Source organism: Dipodomys merriami, unplaced genomic scaffold (genome assembly GCF_024711535.1).
Source record: "Dipodomys merriami isolate MVZ:Mamm:240054 unplaced genomic scaffold, mDipMer1.0.p SCAF_56, whole genome shotgun sequence".
In the NCBI taxonomy this organism is placed as follows: domain Eukaryota; kingdom Metazoa; phylum Chordata; class Mammalia; order Rodentia; family Heteromyidae; genus Dipodomys; species Dipodomys merriami.
Genome location: NW_027206135.1, coordinates 2,447,071 through 2,468,691, shown reverse-complemented (window position 1 = coordinate 2,468,691; position 21,621 = coordinate 2,447,071). Strand labels below are relative to the sequence as shown.

At 44.1% G+C, this 21,621-nt stretch overlaps 1 protein-coding gene and 1 long non-coding RNA gene across 5 annotated transcripts in view; one reads left to right on the top strand and one right to left on the bottom strand.

Moving 5' to 3' along the window:
* Nucleotides 1-16,558, top strand: part of LOC138812169 (uncharacterized) — a 28,421-nt gene extending 11,863 nt beyond the window's left edge. For both annotated transcript variants that reach the window (XR_011367560.1, XR_011367561.1), the window contains exons 2-3: nucleotides 15,104-15,216; nucleotides 16,219-16,558. This is a non-coding gene — a long non-coding RNA (uncharacterized lncRNA). The remainder of the gene's footprint in view (nucleotides 1-15,103; nucleotides 15,217-16,218) is intronic.
* The window catches only part of LOC138812167 (copper-transporting ATPase 2-like), a 69,525-nt gene that overhangs the window by 3,056 nt on the left and 44,848 nt on the right, over nucleotides 1-21,621 (bottom strand). For 2 of the 3 annotated variants that reach the window (XM_070000135.1, XM_070000134.1), the window contains 15 exons: nucleotides 20,378-20,454; nucleotides 19,080-19,254; nucleotides 17,231-17,464; nucleotides 16,505-16,596; nucleotides 14,421-14,548; nucleotides 14,170-14,324; nucleotides 13,853-13,987; nucleotides 10,815-11,009; nucleotides 8,847-9,029; nucleotides 7,755-7,923; nucleotides 5,499-5,642; nucleotides 4,081-4,223; nucleotides 2,390-2,593; nucleotides 2,193-2,310; nucleotides 385-487 (listed from right to left, as the gene is read on the bottom strand). In XM_070000135.1, coding sequence (XP_069856236.1) covers nucleotides 385-487; nucleotides 2,193-2,310; nucleotides 2,390-2,593; nucleotides 4,081-4,223; nucleotides 5,499-5,642; nucleotides 7,755-7,923; nucleotides 8,847-9,029; nucleotides 10,815-11,009; nucleotides 13,853-13,987; nucleotides 14,170-14,324; nucleotides 14,421-14,548; nucleotides 16,505-16,596; nucleotides 17,231-17,464; nucleotides 19,080-19,254; nucleotides 20,378-20,454 — 2,255 coding nt within the window. The remainder of the gene's footprint in view (nucleotides 1-384; nucleotides 488-2,192; nucleotides 2,311-2,389; nucleotides 2,594-4,080; nucleotides 4,224-5,498; nucleotides 5,643-7,754; nucleotides 7,924-8,846; nucleotides 9,030-10,814; nucleotides 11,010-13,852; nucleotides 13,988-14,169; nucleotides 14,325-14,420; nucleotides 14,549-16,504; nucleotides 16,597-17,230; nucleotides 17,465-19,079; nucleotides 19,255-20,377; nucleotides 20,455-21,621) is intronic. The other variant, XM_070000136.1, reaches the window with a different exon arrangement.

The following is a 21,621-nucleotide window of genomic DNA, read 5'->3' as shown; positions in this document are numbered from 1 at the left end:
AGCAAGTGCAATGTCCTGGATTCGATCCCCAGTATCAAAAAAGAAAAGACCAAAAAAAAAAAAACCCCAAGTTAAAATAAAGGAAAGTGATAAAACATAGCGATTCTGTATGTACAAGATATCCACATAAACAGTCCAATAAGTGATGACTGTGTAAGTGGCCAATGACTTGGTATGGTACTGACAATCAATACCTAAATCCACTTGGACTGCCTCTTTGGACTGCCTCTTTGCCTTGGATACATGATTGAGAATGGAGAGTGCACGGGTATCTCAGATACAAAGTGCATGCAGGCCAAAGTAGAGTGAAAAGGCCCTGAAGAGTTCCTGTACAGGGTGAAAAGGCCTTCAGAGAACTCTGCCGCTGTCCCACTCAGAACTCACCATTTGAGCTGCAGAGACGAGAGCACTACAGACACAGAGGAGGCTGCCATTGCTGCTGAGCCCATCCATGGCTGCAACACAATGCCAATGGGCATGAAGACTCCTGTCAAGGGGAGGAGATACACTCACCTGGCAGCCCGAGGAGAATCAGGACTCTACCTCAATTGCCCCTTGGAGCTGTCTCTCAGGGGGTTCCCACCTAGGCACTCAGAAAGGTTTCTACCCAGCAGCCTCTGGGATAAGACCATCCTAGGAAGCTGGCAGGGATCCATATTGCATCCCCTGATTCAGAGACTGGAAGAGGGAGAGTAGCAGAGGTGCAAGAGCCTGTGTCCTGGAGACTCAGTCTCACAGGATATTTCCTGTGCTATGCTGTTGATGGCCACAGTCTTCATCCACACTGATTTTTTTCTGGCCTATGGGGGTTCTTAAAAAGGAAATGAGAGCCAGGTCCCAGACAGAACTAGGAAACTTGGGCTTAGTACAGCCAACAGTTAAGTAAGAGGTACAGACACAGGAAGGAGTGTACCTAAGTTGGCTGTTGGCACAAGAAGGATACCTATTTGACTCCCCAAGGTGAAGGTAGACTTGACCATGCTTGAGATGGAGTCATCAGTCAGACACAAAGAGGAACGAAGGTAAGAAAGTCATGTTTAAGAACTTTAGGTCTCAGCCAGGCATGAATGGCTCAAACTTGTAATCCTACCTACTTAGGAGACTGAGATCTAAGGATCACAGTTTGAAGTCAGTACAGGCAGGAAAGCCCATGACATTCATCTCCAATTAACTAGCAAAAAACTGGAAGTGGAGCTGTGGCTCAAGTGGTAGAGCACTGGCCTTGAGCAAAATAGGTAAGGAACAGCACCCAGACTCTGAGTTCAAACCACATTATTAGTACAAAAAACAAAAAGCAAACAACTTCAGGTCTCTTCAGCCCACACAGAAGCACTATCTTGCTTGGTTTCCTTATTTTTTGCTGGTATTGGATTTGGACTTAGGACCTTACACTTGTTCAACTTGCTTGCACATCTGGTGCTCTACTACTTGAGCTATGCCTCAAGTGGCTTGAGCTGGCTTTTTTCTGGTTATTTTGGAGATGGAATCTAGTGTATTTTCTGTCTGGGTTGGCTTTGAATAATTATCCTTTTGACCTCAGCCTCTTGAGTAGCTAAGATTAGAGGCATGAGTCACTAGTGCTTGGCGAGGATTTGTTCTTTTTTTTTTTTTTTTGGGTCCGGTCATGGGGCCTGAACTCTGGACCTGGGCGCTGTCCCTCAGCTCTTCAGCTCAAGGCTAACGCTCTACCACTTGAGCCACAGCGCCACTTCCGGCTTTTTTCTTTTTGCTTATGTGGTGCTGGGGAATCGAACCCAGGGCCTCGAGCATGCAAGGCAAGCGCTCTACCAATGAGCCACCTTCCCAGCCCCGAAGATTTGTTCTTAAGACAAGTTCTGAGATATAATCATTGTGTCTAGTATGTATATGTAATATTCCATAAAGCTACATGATGATTATTTTCAGATTGTTATATCTTAATAAATTGTTCTGAAAACAGGAACATTCTAAATAAATGGCCAATCATCTTAACCAGCTTTTTAGAACAGATCAAAGTAAACTAGGATTTAGGGTCCTCCAAGAATTTTCTCATTTGCTATTCTAGATGTATTCTAGATGTATAAACACCAACCTCTCCACATGCCTCTGACAAGCTACCCAGTGAGGTAGGCAACTAGTTCTGTGAGAATCTAGCAGAGAATCTGGTCACAGTGGAGCCAAAGCTCAGAGCAGGTGAGTCCTGTCTCACCTACCTGCGGCAATGGGTATCCCAACCATGTTATAAATCAGTGCCAGCACCAGATTGACCCGGATCCTCCGGACAGTCCTCTTGGAGAGGTGGATACTTGCTACCACATCCAGGAGGTCATTCTGTAGGAGAGGAGCACACTGAGTAAGGGGCCCTCCATCTGCCCTCCCTACTCTCCTGGTTGGATGCAGCAGAGCTCACTCTGATAAGGACGACGTCAGCTGCTTCGATGGCCACATCTGTGCCAGTCCCAATGGCAATGCCCACATCAGCCTGAGCCAGCGCTGGGGAATCATTCACTCCATCTCCCACCATGGCAACTTTCTTCCCTTTGTTTTGGAGCTCCTGGACCTTGGCCACCTTGTGAGAAGGTAACACCTCAGCAAAGACTTTGTTGATGCCAACCTAAAAGGAAGAAAATTAATACCTAAGGTGGGCAAAAGCAGAAACCTCACATTCCTTTATCCTTTTTCCTTCAGTCTCTAAATCATCGGTCATGTTGTCAATTAGACTGGAGGTTGCAGAGCAAATGAATCCTACTCTATTTCAATGTGGCTTAAATCCAGCCCCTCCCCCATCCCCACCTATCCATAGAACAATCTTCTGTAGGCTTCCTCAGCTGCATGTCCAAAACAGCAACCATTTGGTCATGATACTCTGCTACTTCAGCCCTTTGGTGGATGCTATCCACCTCCAAGTGCCTAAACTGTTAGGGTCCACCTTCCATGATCCCCTGAATCTGGCTTTTGTCTACTGGCCCACACTTAGCACTGCACTGTCCAGCAATCTATAGCCACTAGGAATCACTGTGCCATTCTACATCCCCAGTGGATTCTCAAGTGGCCTGTTCTTCCCTAGAAAAACTCAGTTTTCCTCCCAATCTTCCATCTCTACTCTCACTGGCTCTTCATCTCTTCTGACTCTGGCTCAAGCATACTCCATGCTTAGGTAAATTGTTCCTTGCCAACTGCACACTTCTGCAAAAGGCCTGAGCACTCAAGAGCTGGGTCACTGACCCAACCTCCTCACAGGACTGTGCTCAAAGCAGGACCCTCTTTACTCCTCTGTGTAGCTCCAGTGGCTAACCCTGTGTTAGGTAATTGCTCAATGGATGAAGAAGCTGTAAGCTAGGAAAAGTGGAGAGAATACTTAGCAAACTCATCATTTGCAAGATAAGATTAATGCACTGAGAGGTACTGTAGTTTCCTTCTGAGAAGCAATGAACTTTCACAAGCAGATAGCCATACACACTTGAAATGGGCACAGGGTGTGGTGAAAGTACCATTTTCAGAAATTCACACTATATTTATTGTTGTGGGTGGCTGAGGGTGTTCAGTAGTACCTAGCAGTACTGTCTGTCCACATGCCCTCAACTCAGAACCAACGGACACAGGAGAATGGTACAAAATTAAATCATTCACTCAAGTACATAAATGAGCCCTTAAAACTCCCTTATCGGGCTGGGAAGGTAGCTCAGTGGTAGAGTGCTTGCCTGGCAAGCACGAGGCTCTAGGTTCGATTCCTCAGCACCATGTAAGCTGAAAAAGCCAGAAGTGGTGCTGTGGCTCAAGTGGTAGAGCGCTAGCCTTGAGCTGAAGAGCTGAGGGACAGCGCCCAGGCCCAGAGTTCAGGTCCCATGGCCAAACAAAACAAAACAAAACAAAACCAAACCCCTCCCTTATCATACAATTGTCTCAGCTTTAATTGTAGTTCTCAAGCCAGGATCTTTTTAGGAAATGCTTAGAGAATACTGGAATTGCCTTTTCCAGGGATGTAGTAGAAAGGGGAAAGAGCAGAAGGCAAGCTTAGCATGGATACAGTAGTGCTTTTTTCTTATTTCTGCTTTTGTGAGGTTAACACAATTGGTCATTTCAAAAAGAAGATGCCTATACCTGGGTGGCAATGGCTCTGGCTGTTTTCCGATTGTCCCCTGTGATGAGAACCACATCCACACCCATGTTTTTCAGGGTGTGCACAGCCAGGGCAGCCTCTGATTTGACAGCATCTGCAATGGCGATCATCCCACAGAGCACACCTGGAGCAAACAAACCACCCACAATCAACAACAGTGTGGGACTGAATGGCCCTCGAGCAAGCATGACATTAGAATTTATAATGGCTGTCATCATATAAGGTCACACACAAAAAACAAAACACATGCTTTGGTATGTGACATAATATGGTTTAGACCTGCCTTGCTTCCTTCCTTCCCTTTCTTTTTTTTCTCCTCCCTTTCTTTCTCTTTTATTCCTTCTCTCCCTCCCTCCTTTACTCCCTCCTTCCTTCCTCCGTCCCTCCCTCCCTTCCTTCCTTTTTGCCTTCCGTCCTCCTTCCCTTCCTTCTTTCCTTCCCTTTCTTCTTTCATCTTCCCATACATATATAGAAGTATATACATGTCTGCTAAGAATATCAGAATGCTCACAGCTCCATGAGGGTAGGACTAGGAGTGATAGGTGATTTCATTTTCTTTTTTATAGGAATTTTCCACAAGATATATACATACATTACTTCGCAAAGTTTGCTATTAAAATATGAGAAATAGAACAAATTTAACAAATGTTAAGTAATAAGCATCCAACATAGATGTCCTTCCTCTTTCTTTTTTTTTCCCTGAGAAGTCTTCAAACACAGAAACAGGAGAGCTCTGGGTAGAGGTGTGAATGGGAAGAGAGTAACAGTTTATAATGGCACAGAGCCTTTACTTGTGTAGATTCTGGCTTGAGAAGCTGAAGGGACTTGGTGGGGTGGGTGAGGGAGGCTTATAATGACTTAAGAGAAAGGAAAACCAGAGAATTGGAGAAGAATAACTTGGCTGGAGTATTCATAACATAGTGTTGTAAATCATTTCTTATCTGCATGTTGTTTTATTTCTATTAGTAGGACATCAAGTTACCAAGTGAAAGTTCCCATCTCTGAGGCATGCAACCCAGGATGTACTTGATGTTTAGACACGTGGGGTCATAAGAAGCTCTGAGTCCACTGATGTGTGTGGTCAGATAGTGGACAGTGGCAGAGGCTTCATATTTAAAGGCATCCTGAAGTTGGGAAGCAGATCCCTGTTTAGTCTATTGTGATGAATGAGGATGATTTGAACTGGCAACTTGAATAGAAGCAAAGATGATGATGACTGCAGTTTAGAATTCCAAGAGCAGAAGACAAACACAAGAGTAGACATGCCTCCGGGTCAAGGTGGAGATGGTGAGAAAGAAAGGCCCCAGAAAAATAGAACAAAGAAAGATGGAAAGGAAAAGGAGGCCTCTTTGCCTGAACTGTGTTCTTGTGGGTGTGGAAGTCTTGGGCAGGAAGCTACCGTCAATAGCCACCAGGATGGCTGTCTGTCCTTTCATCTCATGACCCGTCATGGCATCACTGATGTCACTTGAGATGGTTAAGCCATTGCGCCTCATCCATTCACGGTTTCCAATCAGCACAGAGAAGGTCTGGGGGGCTGCATCTATTCGAAAGAGACTAGTTATTCCTAAACAGCCCAGCAGTTTTGCAGCATTTAAAATCTACAACCTGGTAGGGCCTCTTGCAACACCACCCTAAGGGACCACCAGGGAAAAGGTTCCATTAATGTGTAGAAGACTTGGGTATCAATCAAAATGGAGCATTAGTAATACATGGTATGTGTGTAAAGATGAGGTAAACATACATACTAAACATCAAGTACTGTCCTTACCTGACTTTACTGTTATCTGCTGATTCTTTTTCTACATGGATTAGAGGTAGATAGGTTTCAGACCAGAACAAACAAAGTGGTTTCTAGATTCTTTACTGCTTGGTTTAAATGACATAAGGAAGACCAGAAAATAATCAAGATAAATCTTTTTCATCATATGTTTTAAAATAATGCCTCCAGAAAGAGTGGATGAGTCTTTTATCTGGCACATTCTAATCATAGTGCCCCTAACTTAGACACTAACCAGATCCTAAGTGCTCTAATGAAATGGTCACCCTAAGGTCTTAATTGCTAAAAAGTGGCAGGTAGAGCTGGACTCTGGCGGTTCACATCTATAATCTTAGCTCCTTAGGAGAGCTAAGCATCGCAGTTTGAAGCCAGTCTGGGGGACTTTTATCTCTAATTAAGCACCAAAATGCCAGAAGTGGAGCTGTGGCTAGTCTTAGGGAAAAAAAGAAGAAGAAAAGAAAAAAAGGGAAGAAACAGCTCAGGGACAGTGGCCAGGCCCTGAATTTAAGCTCCAGGACAGGCACCAAAAAAAAAAAAAAAGAAAAAAAGAAAAGAAAGTGGCAGTTGTCTTCTAACAATATCCTCTAAATCATGATTTACCTATCAACATACTTAAAAAAAAGAAACTAGGCAAGGGGGTTTTAGGCACTGAGTATTCCTTATCAGCTTGAGGTGACAGTTGACAACTTGTTCTTAGAGTAGGAAAAGCAGCTGACACTCTGAGCAGTGTTCCTTCTTGGTTTGGGCAGACCATTTCATTTGATTTTCTGACTTTCTGTCAACTCTGCAATTACTACACATCCCATTAGAGTTTATACATGGGAAAGAAACAGGAAGAACAAAAGTAGGCTTCATCTTGGGGCTGGGAAGGTGGCTCAGTGGTAGAGCACTTGTCTTGCATGCATGAAGCCCTGGGTTCGATTCCTCAGCACCATATAAGCAAAAAGAAAAAAGCTGGAAGTGGCATTGTGGCTCAAGTGGTAGAGCGCTAGCCTTGAGCTGAAGAGCTGAGGGACAATGCCCAGGCCCAGAGATCAGGCTTCATCTATCTACTTTGTAGCTTATAAGAACCAAAATCAATTTGGGGTAACAAAGTGGAGACCCAAAAATATAGATCAGTGAGATAACATTCTATGAACCTATAACATTATCAACTTGACCTGCTATAATTTTTTTCCCATTCCTGGGGTTTGAACTCGGGGCTTGAGAGCTTGGGCCTCTTTGTGCTGAAGGCTAGCACTCTACCACTTGAGCCACAGTGCCACTTCTGGTTTTCTGGTGGTTTATTGGAGATAAGAGTCTCACGGACTTTCCTGCCCTAGCTGGCTTTGAACAGAGAGCCTCAGATCTCAGCTGCCTGAGTAGCTAGTATTACAGGTGTGAGCCACAAGCACCTGGTAACCTGCCATAACGTTATGTATCATGTTTTAAATGCATACTCCTATTGTCCTGGCTACCTAGGAGGTTGAGGTAGAAGGATCACTTGAATTCATTAGTCCACTTGAAACTTGTCTAACACAGGTGGTCCCTCAAGGACAGCCTACGCAACATAGCATGTCCCATCTCATAACAAAACACACACACACACACACACACACACACACACACACACACACACACACACACACACACACACACACACACACACACACACACACGAAATTCAGACTTATTAAAACATGCAAGACAGAATCTCTGGGATTTCTGGGGAAGGAAGGCACAGAATGCCCAGCCATGAGCCGCCTATCTCCACAGCAGGGGAAATCCCCGCCAGTGGAGCCTGGCACAGGCTTCTGTGGTTGGCTCGCCTCCACTTTGACCCAGCTGGTCTCAGTCACCTATAGAACCATCATCAGAGACAAAGGCCAAGGGTACCTTTTCCTGCAGAAAGGCTGCCAACTCTCTTCAGGTGACCAGCTGGTTCACTTAACTGGTGCTCACTGTGGGCCAGGATACCTTCCACGTTGCTGACTTTGCAGCCGATCCCACAGCCTGGCACTGCCTGGAAGTCTGTGCAGTAGCCCATGGTCTCTGTTCCAAGTTCCTGTGAGAGCAGGATAGCAGTGTCCAGACAGCAGCACCCCAGAGGTCAGGGTGAGGGCAGCAAGGAAGGGGTGAAGTGGAATGGAAGGTAAAGGTTAGTACTTTTCTCTCATTGAATACAATTATTACAGTTATCATGCTGGACCAGGCTGACCAGTCTAAATCCTCCCTTGAGTGGATGCCTCATGACAGTAGACAGGCTAAAGACTAGAAAGAAGAAAGGCAATTCACACCCAACTTCTCAAATGAAAGAAAGGTATCTTTATGGTATAAAGCATGTGCATTCGATGATATAAAATGTTTACCTAAATGAATCCCAAGAAATGGAAACAAGAGGTATTTTGTTATTTTGTTTTTTTTCTCCCTCCTTTGTTGTTTTGATTTCTCTATCGGTTGTCTTGTATGTAAGTGTATCTGTTTTGGGATGGTAAGGGCAAAGAAATGGTGAGACAAAGGGTGAAGTGTTGTCATGGTGGCCTCACTGTGTTCTTTTCAGCCCTTGAAACTTATGGTACCAGGACTTGATGGAGCAGCTTAACAATCAGTGCAGTGTGCTGGCACGTTCTGTTGCTTCTGTATTAAACTGTTCTGAAGGGAAACTAAGGAGTGTAATGCTGCCCTATGAGCTGAAACAAGAATCCTTGGGCATTCTGCTCATCTCTGCCAGGTCCTCCCCTCCTGCCCATTCTGTGGGTGTGCCCCTTCCAGTGCCACACATGCTCAGCAAATGGCTATGACAATAAACTGCCTTTGTGGCAACCTGGAACTGTGACAGGGCCTATCGTGAGCCCTGACAATCATAAGCAAGGGCTCTACCAGGCAGCTAGGAAAGAGAGTAGGTGTGTGGCCAGGAGAGGAAGATGAAGCTGAGGGGAGGCCAAGGTCAAGGACAGGGTCAGTGGGACAAAGCCAAGGTGTGCATACTTCTTTGCAGTATTTGGTGACTGCCACGCCCAAGGGGTGCTCACTGCTGGCCTCCGCAGTGCCCACCACAGCCAGAACCTTCCTGAGGGGCAGTGTAGCTACATCTGAGAGCAAAAGGACTCGCATGACTCTGGGGATCCCATGAGTAATGGTGCCAGTTTTGTCAAACATCACAGTCTTTATCTGCAAAAAAAAAAAACAAAACAAAACAAAACAAAAAACAGCCACATCTCAATAAGATAAGAAAGATTTAAAGAGCTTACATAGTTTACATGATCATGAAGCAAAGCTATACCCAACCTAGCAGGCAGGGAGCAACACACCTGACCATTCCTTAACTTAGTGTTCTAGGGGTAATACTTGATACCATGAAAAAAACTGTGTTCTATCTGCCCCATCAAGATGGCTGAATTGTGGCTCACCCTTGAGCAGGTGGAGTTGATATGATAAACACCCTTGGCTGTACTGGCAATGGTGTGGCATGGTTTCCAGGATGACGCTGTCCAGACTTTTTTTCACAGCAAATCAAGTGTCAGGCCCCGGGGTTTCCTTCTCTGTTCCCTGCTGTCCAGCCAGCCCAGCACTGTTTACTGACTATTGTCTAGCTTCAAGAGCCTGCCTAGAATGAAGTCCAAGTTCCAGAAAAGAAGAGATTCCTCCAGCCATCATAACTGGAAACCTATTGCACCTGGTTGATGGCAGCTTTGTGCCAGTCCCCTCCTCACATGTGGGCTCAGACAGTCTGAAGCAATCATTTTATGGCTTCTATACTTCTGCAGCTGAGCCTCCAATTTGAAAAGAGCAATAACTGGAATGCATACATCCCTAAGCCTTATTCAAGGGCAGCATGTTGCTCTGCTCACACCACAACCCACAAGTTTAGTCCTCTGCAAGGAGCAAGCAACAGATGCAGTGTTTGAATTCCAATGCTCAGCCATGCCTCTGTCTTCATCACTGTCAAAGGATCTCTAAAGATCTCTGCCTCCTTGAAGCCATCTTCACTGCAGCCAGAGAAATCTTCCCAGTATGGAGCCTTGTAGCCCACAAGGAATTATACTGCCCTGCCATAGCTCCCCTCCTCAGAGCAAAGGTTGTAATTCTTTACCAAACCTTCTTGATCTTCATAAACAGGCCCCTCCCCCAACACACACACACACACACACACACACACACACACACACACACACACACACACACACACACACACACACACACACACACACACACACACATCATGTTCTCTTTGTCTGATTTTCTCCTTGTTCATTTATTTATTCAATATGCTAGTCCTGGGCTGAAGGCTAGGGACACAATGGAGAGGAAAAGCTTCTTTCCAGATATTATAGAGTTTATGATCCAGTACCATAGCCTCCCAGAACTTCTCCATCTACAGTTCCACTGCTGGGGCATTCTCTCCACTATCCTTTGTATGGCTAGCTCTTGTTTCAGATTCACCTTTTCTGACCATTGTACCGCTCCACTGCCCATTAGTGTCTTCAGGCATCCAGCAGTCTCACAATTCTGGACATATGTCATTTACCTAACAGTACCCATTTCTCCCATCCCACTCTAAGTTCTCTGGAAGCTAGGAACCATGACTATTGCCAGATATTAGCACAGGCCTTCACATGGAAGTGGTGGGCAAACACTAAACAAATAATAGATATGAAATCAGGGGCTAAGATATTTGGCAAAGACAAGGTCTTGCTATGTAAACCAGACTGACTGGAACTCATGATCCTCCTGCCTCAGCCTCCTGACTACAGGCATGTGACACCATACCCAGCTAAAAGGGAGATTCTTCATGTATTTTTATGTATACTGCCACTCACTATTCTGACTGAAAGGTCATAGGACTCTGATAGTAATCTCACAATGAGGCAAATAAGAAACAACAAATAGTATTTTCAATAGGATTATAAAAAAAAAACACTAGCCAAGCCCCCAAGAAGAGTGAGGAAGACCCACCTTGTGTGCCATCTCTAGAGGCTTGCCTCCTTTGATGAGGATGCCATGCTGGGCAGCCACTCCAGTGCCTACCATGACTGCTGTGGGTGTGGCCAGCCCCAGGGAGCATGGGCAGGCGATGCACAGCACAGTGATTGATGTCTGGAAAGCAAATCGGATGATCACTTCAGTCTGTGAGATGTGCTTGTTGGGGTTCTAAAGAGGAAAAAGACATGTGGGAGAAAGTTCAGTGAGGACCCTCATGAAATTCTTACTTGTAAGAACTTTGCAATAGACCACTGGGATTTGAATAAGCATAGTGAGCAGGATTTAGAAGGCGTGGCAATATTCTGCACTGCTTCGGCATCACAGAATTAGCTTCCCTCACTGCTCCACAGCCTGGTTTGCCAACCGGAGTAGAGAGTCAGGTAAGAGTTCCTGGCTCACTTGCAAGTTGGGTCGAGAAAATCATATCATAGCACTAGTGATGACTTTGCCTCTCCATGTCTCAGTTTCCCCTCATATAAAATGGAGATGATAGTACTCAGTTCACAGGCTGTTATAAGAATTGAATGAGAGACAGGCACTGGTGGCTCACAGCTATACTTGTAGATACTTAGGACCATGGTTTGGAAGCTAACCCATGCAGAAAAGTCTGTGATACTCTTATCTCCAGTTAACCAGAAACAACAACAACACTGGAAGTGGAGCTATGGATCAAGTAGTAGGGTAACAACCTTGAGTGAAAAAGCTAAGGCACAGCAAGCATCCAGGACCTGAGTTCAAGCCCCAGTACCATCACACATATTAAAAAACAACAACAAGAAAACCCTGAATGACAATATATTTAAACACAAATGTATACATATGCAACTATAACACCAGGCATATGAAAGGCATCTAAGAAATAACAACTATTATTTTATCATTATTTTGCCATCACAGAGTCTCCAAAGTACATTATATGAAAGTATGGGAATACCACAACAAAACTCTTTTGTACAATTAACATTAACTAGTTTTAAAAAGCAGGCCTCCAACACATGTATCTTGAAATGATAATCACACAAATGGGAAAAGATACAGGGCATTTAGGATTGTGTTTCTTTTTCTTTTTTTTTTTTGGGTCCAGTTGTGGGGCCTGAACTCTGGGCCTGGGCACTGTCCCTCAGCTCTTCATCTCAAGGCTAGTGCTCTACCACTTGAGCCACAGAGCCACTTCCGGCTTTTTTCTTTTTGCTTATGTGGTGCTGAGGAATCGAACCCAGGGCCTCATACATGCAAGGCAAGTGCTCTACCACTGAGCCACCTTCCCAGCCCTGTGTTTCATTTTTGTAATAGCAAAAACAGGAAACAACCAAGAGGGGATTTATCAATTCATCTGTGAACACAATGGAACAGTGGGCAAGTGCTAGATAGCTGATGCATGTCGTATGTCGGCACCATTGCAATAGGAAGATACCAGCTACGTGGCAGTTTACAAAGGCAAGTACTGTGATTGGATTCATGCTAAATTCTCTGCCTGCATCTGTACCTAGCCTTCCAATAATACTGAAAGGATGTTCATCAAAGTTAAAGGGTGGCTATTTCTAGGAATGGGACTTGGAGCCATTTACCTTCTTCTCTGTTTTTCATTCATGTTTTCTTTGTAAACTCCAAACAAACAATATAAGGATCAACTTTGCAGATCTGGTTTGGTTTGGATTTTTTGAGACAGGGTCTCACTATGCAATCAAGGCTGGCCCACAGCTCACAATCCTTTGGCTTCTGCCTTTTGATTTTAATGTGATTTTCAAATTGGTTGTGGTAGCTATAGAGTATAACCAACACACTGCACTCACTTCATTATAGTAAAACGAATATTTGCTAAATTGAGGAGACAGATCACAATCTCTTTGCCTTCTACTTTATTCTTTTGTATAATTAATGTACATTATACTCTATCCTATGATTTTGTAAGGCAAGATTTCAAAATAATGTATATCATAAGGATCATTTAATTTCTGCAGTCTTTCTGATCAAAATACCACCTCGCATTCTGGTGACCCTGGGTGGGCTTCTAGAAAATAACTTGAACCTTTCCCAACAAGTAACATTGTTACAGCTCAGTGATGACAGCATTGGAAAGGAACAAGCAGTACCTCATTTGTCAGCATCCTCCCCGACTTTGCAGATAAAAACAAAAGAAGCCAAAATAAGATGGAAAGCCATGGAATGGCAGAGAGCTGCATATTCCAACTTGGATAGGATTGAGTTTCCCACAGTCACATGTCAATAGACAGTTCTCCCCAAAAGCCCAAGTTTTGGGCAGTAAGTGAGTAGTCACAAGAAAATTCTATAAATACATTCACAGCTTACTCTTTGTGTTTTTCAACTGAAGGCCTTGTGCAGAGTAGGTTAGGCTGATGCCTGTAATTCTAGCTACTCAGGAGACTGGTATCTGAGGTTTGCAGTTTGAAGCCAGTCTGGGTAGAAAAATCCATGAGACTCTTACCTCCAATTATTGACCAAAAAAGTAGAGCTGTAGCTCAAATGGTAGAGTGATACTCTTTGGCAAAAAAGCTCAGGGACAGTGTCAAGGCCCTGAGTTCAAGCCTAGGACTGGCATACACACATACACACACACACTCACTCACACAAAGTATACTTCATTGTTTCACATATAATGTTAAATAAGCATTTAATTATTAAGAAGCTCTGTGTATGTTAACATATAATATAACTGGAAAGTGTTATGACTTGGGAAATTAAGACGTATGTCTTATAACTTCAGAAATGGTTTAGGGTTATTATACCTGAGAGACAGCTGATGCCTATGGCAAAAGATAATTTTAGTAATAATCTGCACAAGTAGAGAAGCAGAGTATCCCACCTAGACTTTTACATACATATATATATGTATATATATATATATATATATTGCTTCAATAAACAAAGGAAGTAAACAAAATGAAACATATACAAGTAATGCCCAATGAACTAAGACACAGAAGAATAGGATTAATGGCAGTATATAACTTAAAATTAAACAACCACACTGCCTGAGGCATTCAACTTACAGGAAAGTATTTCTGAACAACACCAAAATCGACAAAACCGATTATAATCCATACCACCAACGTCAAAGTTGAAATGATGATGATAAATGGGACAAAATATCCACTAAAGCGGTCAGCCAGTTGCTGAATAGGTGCCTATGAAGATAAAACATCAAGATCATGGGAAATTAGGACAGTGAAGACATAAAGCACCACACATGTGGATGAGGGCAGGGCCCCCAGCTCCCTCATTGCCTCATTTACTGACCAGCGCTACTCAATACTGAGATTAACTTCTCAAATGAGGGACCACACTGTGTCTTATGTTTCAGCATTACCTTGGACATCTGAGCCTCTTCTACCAACTTCACAATCTGAGCCAAAGTGGTGTCATTGCCCACGTGGGTGGCTCTAATCAGCACAGAGCCATGTGCATTTATAGACCCAGCAATCACCACACTTCCAGGTTTCTTGGTGACAGGCATGGCCTCTCCTAGAAGTGGAGAAGAGACATGGTCACTTGACTAGCCCTACTCAGCATCACATGGCTTATTGACTGCTGAAGAAAATATGGAACAAGCCACCTAACCTGTGATAAGGGACTCATCAGCCATGGTATTGCCTTCTAGAACTTTCCCATCCACTGGGAACTTGCCCCCAGGCACGACCTTGATGATGTCACCCCGCTGTACCAGCTCCATGGGTACTTGCTCCTCTCTGCAACAGATGCTACTCAGGTCATACACAGCAACTCCCAGCAACCCCCCCTCCCTGTGTGTTACCAGGTCAGCTTCTAGACTGACCATGGAACAAGACACATTACACAGCTGCCCTCTGTATCTAAAGGTTCTATACCCACAGATGCAAGCTAACTTCACACCAAAAAATACAGTAAAGGGCTGTGTTAGGTAGCTCAGCGGTGAGTGCCTGTTTGGCATGCATTAAGCACCAGGTCCCACCATCAACAATAGTAACAACATAAACACATACACAAACTCAAGATAAAAAAACCTACATTTGTACTACGGCTTTTCTTATTATTCTCTAAACAACACAATGTTGCGACTATTTATATGGCATGTACATTGTAGTAGGTATTGTAAGTCACCTAGGTGCATGATTGGCAATATACAAGAGTATACAGAGTATATATGCAAACATGACTCCATTTGATATTAGGGACTTGAGTGTGGGAAGGTTTTAGTGTCTGTATAGGTCCAAGAATCAGTTTCCACTGACACCAAGGGATGTCTCTGTATGTGCTTTACTCAGAGCAACAGATAGGAGCAGAGCTGAGTCTCCCTGGCCTGTTGAGGACAGCAAATTTTACCCTAAGGGGAGAAAAGGGGAACCACTGCCAGACTTTCTGCTACTGAGAAATACAGGTAAGCTTATTTCTCAAGAAAGGTTCTGGGGTGGGAAGGTGGCTCAGTGGTAGAGTGCTTGCCTTGCATGCATGAGGCCCTGGGTTCGATTCCTGAGTACACATAAGCAGAAAAAAACGGAAGTGGTGCTGAACTCAAGTGGTAGAGCACTAGCCTTGAGATGAAGAGATGAGGGACAGTGCCCGCCCAGAGTTCAGGCACCATGACTGACCAAAAAAAAAAAAAAGAAAAGAAAAGAAAAGAAAAAAAGAAAGGTCCTAGTTGAAGTGACATCTAGAAGCAGACAAACTGGAAGCAGAAGGCTGATAAAGAGAGAGGTAAACAGCATGGGGCAATGGAAATAGTGGCAGCCTTGAAGATGGAGAAATGAGGATCAAGAGGCTGGAGGTCAGGTGTGTATGGATGAGGGAGGAGAAGGAGCAGCAAGAGGTCCACTGGGAGCTGTGTGGTAACAGAAAGGCGAGGAGATGACAGATAGGCTGGGAGCCCTCTCCATCTACAAGAGAAAAGTTCTCCCTGCAGGTGATCCTGAGATCTGGAGGAAGGTTTGATAATGAGCTCCACACAGCTGGTGCTGGAAGATATAGAGAGATGACATGTCCCAGTGAGCCTGTAACAGAATACAGTCCAACAATGAAACCTAGAGGTCAGCCTCCCGCAGGATAAGTATGAAGGTCACATAGCAAGCAGACAAAGCAGCAGCAGCAGCAAAGGATTTCAGTCTGCTATGTAGTCAGACCTGTAAGTGCTCCACCACCCAAGAAATGACAGGTGTCCTGGCAAAAGGACAGAGGGACAAAGAGGCCTGAGCCTTTAAAAGGAACTAGCTAGTACAGAAAACTCTGACAGGCTGCATGAAGGGATAAGGACCTATCTCTACAGCAGATTAAGGACATGTGCCAACATGCTTGGCTTCCAGCAATAATGATACTGATAAGTACCTTTGGTATAAGACAGTCTCATGAGGAAGATAAACACTACTCCCATTTTATACTCTTTCAGATTGATGGCCTCTATCCTGGAATCTTCCACATCTTGCAAGGAAAGTTGTTCCAAGTTCTCTGGGGAGTCTTCCTCACCTTTTACCAGACTTCCTATCCTAATTCCTGTAATGTCAGCTGTCTGTACCTCTCATTCACCATTTAGCATCCACCTTCAACCATTACCTGCAGTATGTTATGGATTGAGTGTCCTCACCTACTCTTGCAAGGTTCAAGGCAATGTCTCTACCCAATCCACCCATGGAAACATAAACTGATCTCAAGCTCTGCTGATAAATACAACCTACCTGATGATTAAGTTGTCCTCACCAAGGGTCACAACTGTGGCTTCTGTGGCTTGGAGGGACATGAGTTTGGCAAGGGCTTCTGAAGTTTTGCTCTAGGAAATAAGCAGACTATGATAAGAGAGCTACTGACTAGTCTCACACCCACAAACATGCTCAAAAGTGCTGGTGTGGATGAGCAGCCCTGGGGAGAGAGACTTTAACACAGACATACCACACAACCAAGGCTCTGTGGGGACAGGGGTGACCAGGCAGCTGTGAAGTCACCAGCACACAGCATGCAAAGCCTGAGCAATTCCACTTCAGAAGGATAATAACTGAATCTCTCTTGTAGCCCTAACAGAATTTCTTCCAGGGCCTGAGTCCTACTTTTATATAGGCTCCATTACAATGCTGGACACAGCACAGGCGTGAAAAATGGCCTGCCGCTGAGGCAGAGGTGTGGGCTCTACACAAATGAGTCTGTACTCAGGACTAAGAGACCATGAAGGTCAGAGTTCTTTCCATTGCACAATATACCTGTTCAAAGGTTTCATAATTAACCAGATTAGCTGGGATTTCAGAAGTAGCAACCAAGTTGGAGATTAGTGACCACACCACCTAATTATATGGAGGTTTCAGATTTCTTTAAGTCTAAATCAGGTGCAATGAATAATTCTCCATGAAGGGCTCAGATGGACTGAGGTTTGTATTTCTGAAGGACCTACTTGGATCTTACCTAGTACCTACCTTTGCCACGTGTTCCAGCCACCGGCCCAGGGCAATGAACACGAAGAGCATGGGGGGAGTGTCGAAGAAGGTCACAGGGCTCTTCTCAGCCTTCTCGGCAACTGCAACCACCAGGATGATGAGGGAGTAGACATAGGCAATGGTTGTGGCCAATACAATGAGCACATCCATGTTGGCAGACTTGTGTCTGAGAGATTTGTAGGCCTGAACATAGAAGTACCACCCACCAAGGAACTGGAAGCCAAGCACAGTGAAAACTTGTCAACAAACAGGGTGCAGATTTCCTGCCCCCCAGTGATAGCTAACATTTTAGGTATCTGTGCAAATAAGAAATCACTTTGGCCACAGTGATTTGTCATTGAGGAAACTTAATTTTCTTTTTTGAGATAGAGTTTAATTGTATGTCCCAGGCTGGCTTTGAACATGAGACCTGCTTCAAGCTCCCTATGAAACCTACTTTATGATTTAGAGGACTACTGGCCATATAAATGAAAGGTGGGAAAAGACTTCTAAAACCCAGAGAACATGATATAAATGTTCACTGATAAGAGAGTCATAAAAATGGTCAAAAGAATCATAGTTCACTTATTTTATGGATACATGTAATACAGTCTTGAAATAAGATTAGTGTAATGCAGTCTCAAAAGAGAAGATATTTTATCGGTGAATCATTGGCATAGAAGATGCCCACAATATGAGAATAAATGAAAAAGCCAATATACATCAGTATTCTCACATGATCCTGCACCCATTAACAAGCACAAGTGTGTTTCAGGTTAACAGGCCAATATGTATTCATGTACACACAAGCATGTGTCTTCCCAATGCACATGGGACCTGGAAAGATATAAGTCCACTTCCTAAGTGTGCTGTAGAAACACTTGGGAACAGGACTGGGCCAATACTTGCAATGGATAGAACTGATTACAATAAATGTAATTGAAAATGAAATATAGAAAAAAAACTTCAGCCTACAAATGTTGGCCCTCAACTAATCCCAACAGTCCATCATTAACTTAAAGAGTTTAGTTTTATATTCTAAGATATATTCAGAATTTCCTTCAGAAACATGCTTGGGGCCTTAATATCACCACTCCAACAGATATCTTTACCAAGCTGGTAGCTGTTAAATGATTAATTTACTCAAAGATAAGAGCCACATCTGCTGTACAAGATAGAACATAGGGCGTTAGTGGCTCTCACATGTAATCCTAGCTACTCAGGAGGCTGAGATCTAAGGATTGTGGCTCAAACCCAGCCGAGGCAGACTCATCAATAAACACCAGAAACTGAAAGTAGCACTGTGGCTCAAGTGATAGAGCGCTAGCCTTAAAGAGCTGAAGGACAGCGCCCAGGCCCAGAGTTCAAGCCCCACAACCAAAAAAAAAAAAAAAAAAAAAAAGAATGTCTAAGGAAAGGGTGAGTTCTAGGAGCATCTGGCTGCTGCTTCTAATGTCAAAGGTAACTTAAACAGGGAACACAAATTTTGGGCATGAGGTCTGGAGATGTAGCTCAGTGGCATAGCACTTGCCTGGTATGTATGAGATGTATGAGGTCCTGGGTTCTATACTCAGCACCATGAAAAAGGGAGGGAGAAGAGGGAGTTAGGGGCATACAGCTTTACCAATCTTGCAGGCAGGGGGTGGATATCACAGGGAGTTTTGATCCTTTGCAAATCAAGTGGGAAAACAGACAGCAAAACCAGGCCCCACATCACCTGCTGGTCACAAGGCAGCAACTGTCTGGAGGCGGGACAGGAAGACTGCCAACTAAGGACTGTGTGAGCAGAAGAGTTCAGAGATGAGCCATGCTTAGAGGGCAGAGGTTTTACCACCTTTCTAATATATACCTGGACAAAGGTACACAAGATGAAGAAGACAAGATTGAGAATGGACAGTCCTGGGATGATGTTGTGGTCCAGGGCCATGGCTTCATGAGGATCCTTGCTGGGTATTAACATATAGATCATTAAGCCCATGACAGGGATGCCAAACACCAGGCTGCACAGGAACGACTTCTTCCACCTGGAAGGAAAACACAACCACACAGACAATTAAGGTATACTAGGCACATGGAGTAAGGCAGGTCCTCTTCTGAGGACTTAGTTTAAGGCTTTGTTTTGTCACACATCTGGGGCAGAGACCCAAGGGATAAAACAAAAGTACAGCTCTTTACCACATTGCCATCCAAGGGACAGTCTAAAGGTCTACATATCACTGTAAAGATAGTCAGGAAATGTTAAGGCCTAGCCCTGCCTTCACATAGCTGATATGTGACCTCCAATCTATAGGAGAAGCAACTGAGGCAGAAACTGAGAATCCAGCCCTAAAGAGGTCAATTCTTTCATCTATAGCTGCCTACCACTCAATTTTCAAAAAACACTTTAACAGACCCCAGAGGAAAAACCAGATTAAAACAGATGTGTTAGTATAAGCTAACCTTCACAATCTTTATAGACTTTGAGACAGAATATCATTATGTAGCCCAGACTGGTCTTGAACTTGCAATCATCTGCCTGAGCCTCCTAAGTGTCAACATTACAGAAGTGGACCATAATGTCAATGCTCATGTTCAACTTTCAAACAAATATTTAAAATTGAGTGAGAATAGAGAGGCTGTCCAGCACCTGTCTGAAACTTCACATTAGCTGTAGCACCCGTGACATTCCAACCATACAACTACCATGCAAATAAAGTCTGAGAATACAATAGCTGAAAAAAAGCTAAACTTTCCTCCTTCAATTCTTCCCTTTCAATTTAAACACGGTGCATACATTAGCCACACACACACACACACACACACACACACACACACACACACACACACACACACACACACACACACACACACACACACACACACACACACACACACACGATATATTTTGAGTTCTCACTAGCCATGGTACAATGGCTGCCACACTGGGCAATGCAGACATAGCACACTGCTATCCTTGCAGAAATACCTACAGACAACACTGTTTCAGATAGGTGCCACCCAGGGGTAAAGGCAGCTGATATAGGTGGAAGGAACCATGGGAGCAAGGACAAGCATGAAAATATTTGCATATCATGAGCCACAGAGTTGGCATGAGGGGAAGACGAACACTTAGATGAGGGCTGCACTTTATCTTTTGGTTCTACCTACTGCTTTATTTCCATCTTGTGATCCAAGTGATGGGCGTTGGGCCTTCTCTGTGCCAGGGAAGCATGAAAGCCAATTTCCTTGTGATTAAAAGAGAAGGGTGGGGAAGAAGGGTGAGGTACTTGTTAAACACACATCAGTGGCAGCAACCATTTCCAGCTCTGCAAATAGAAAGTGCATTTCAAAGTACCCCCAGAGACTCTAGTGGTTCTCCTCTTATAAGCCCTTAACCCACACTGGCTGATGATCTTGATGCCATCTAGGCTGGGAGACCATATACCAGGCCCAAGGAGATGGAGTCCAGTGGTAACCCTGTCCCTACAATTAAGACACTAGGTCCTGGTAAGGTAACTCTACCAAGCCCCAAAGCTGATCAGGTTGACCTATAAACTGCTAACTTTTGAGTTAAGAAATCCCAAATATCTTCGTAATCTGGTTCTTTTACCCATGTAAGAGGAAAGCTAAGGTCACAGAAAGCAAAGGCCAGAGAAGTTAAGTATTTTGCTCAAAATGGCAGTGCTATTGAGAAGAACTATTGAGAAGAACTAAGTCCCTGATGCTCCTGATACACAGGGAAATCCTCAGCAGGAAATGTTTCCTCAGCAAAATACAGAACAGATAGGGGCCTCAGAATGCTGGGCCTGGCGTTCTCACATGGAAATGAAAAATGGTGGGGAAAAAACAACCAAGACATGTAAGTTAGATCCTCTCACCATCTAATTATAGTAGGAAAAGCTGCCTGAAGGATGTAGGTATGGAGGCCAGGCAATATGCCAATATTTCTCAAGTAAGAACCAGAGGGGTCTTTACCATGATGCAGGCTGAGTGGAGTCTGGTGAGGGTATTAGAAACCAGAAAGGGTAACAGACACATCTGAACTCCCTCCTCCTCCCTGCCTGGCCTCTCCTTCCCATTTGCTATATGAGTGTGTGCCTCAGCCTGACCCATGCCATGGCTCCTGTTCTTGAAAGCATTGCATCTGGGTAGAAGTGCCATTCTGAACCTGAGAGCTGGGTACTTCTGTCCTAACTGATGAAGCAGATTTGTGGCCAGCCTCTGGGAGGAGGCAATATAACAATAATACTGCCCTGTTTAGAGCTGGGCTGGCCCATGAACAGGCAGCAGCTCTCTTTAAGGCCACATATGCAGTGATGAGAAATTAGGAAGAGCATGGCATGAAGCCTGCTGTAGGATGTTTTATTTCCGAACTAGTTGTTCTCACTAAACATCATTTAGCCATTTAACTG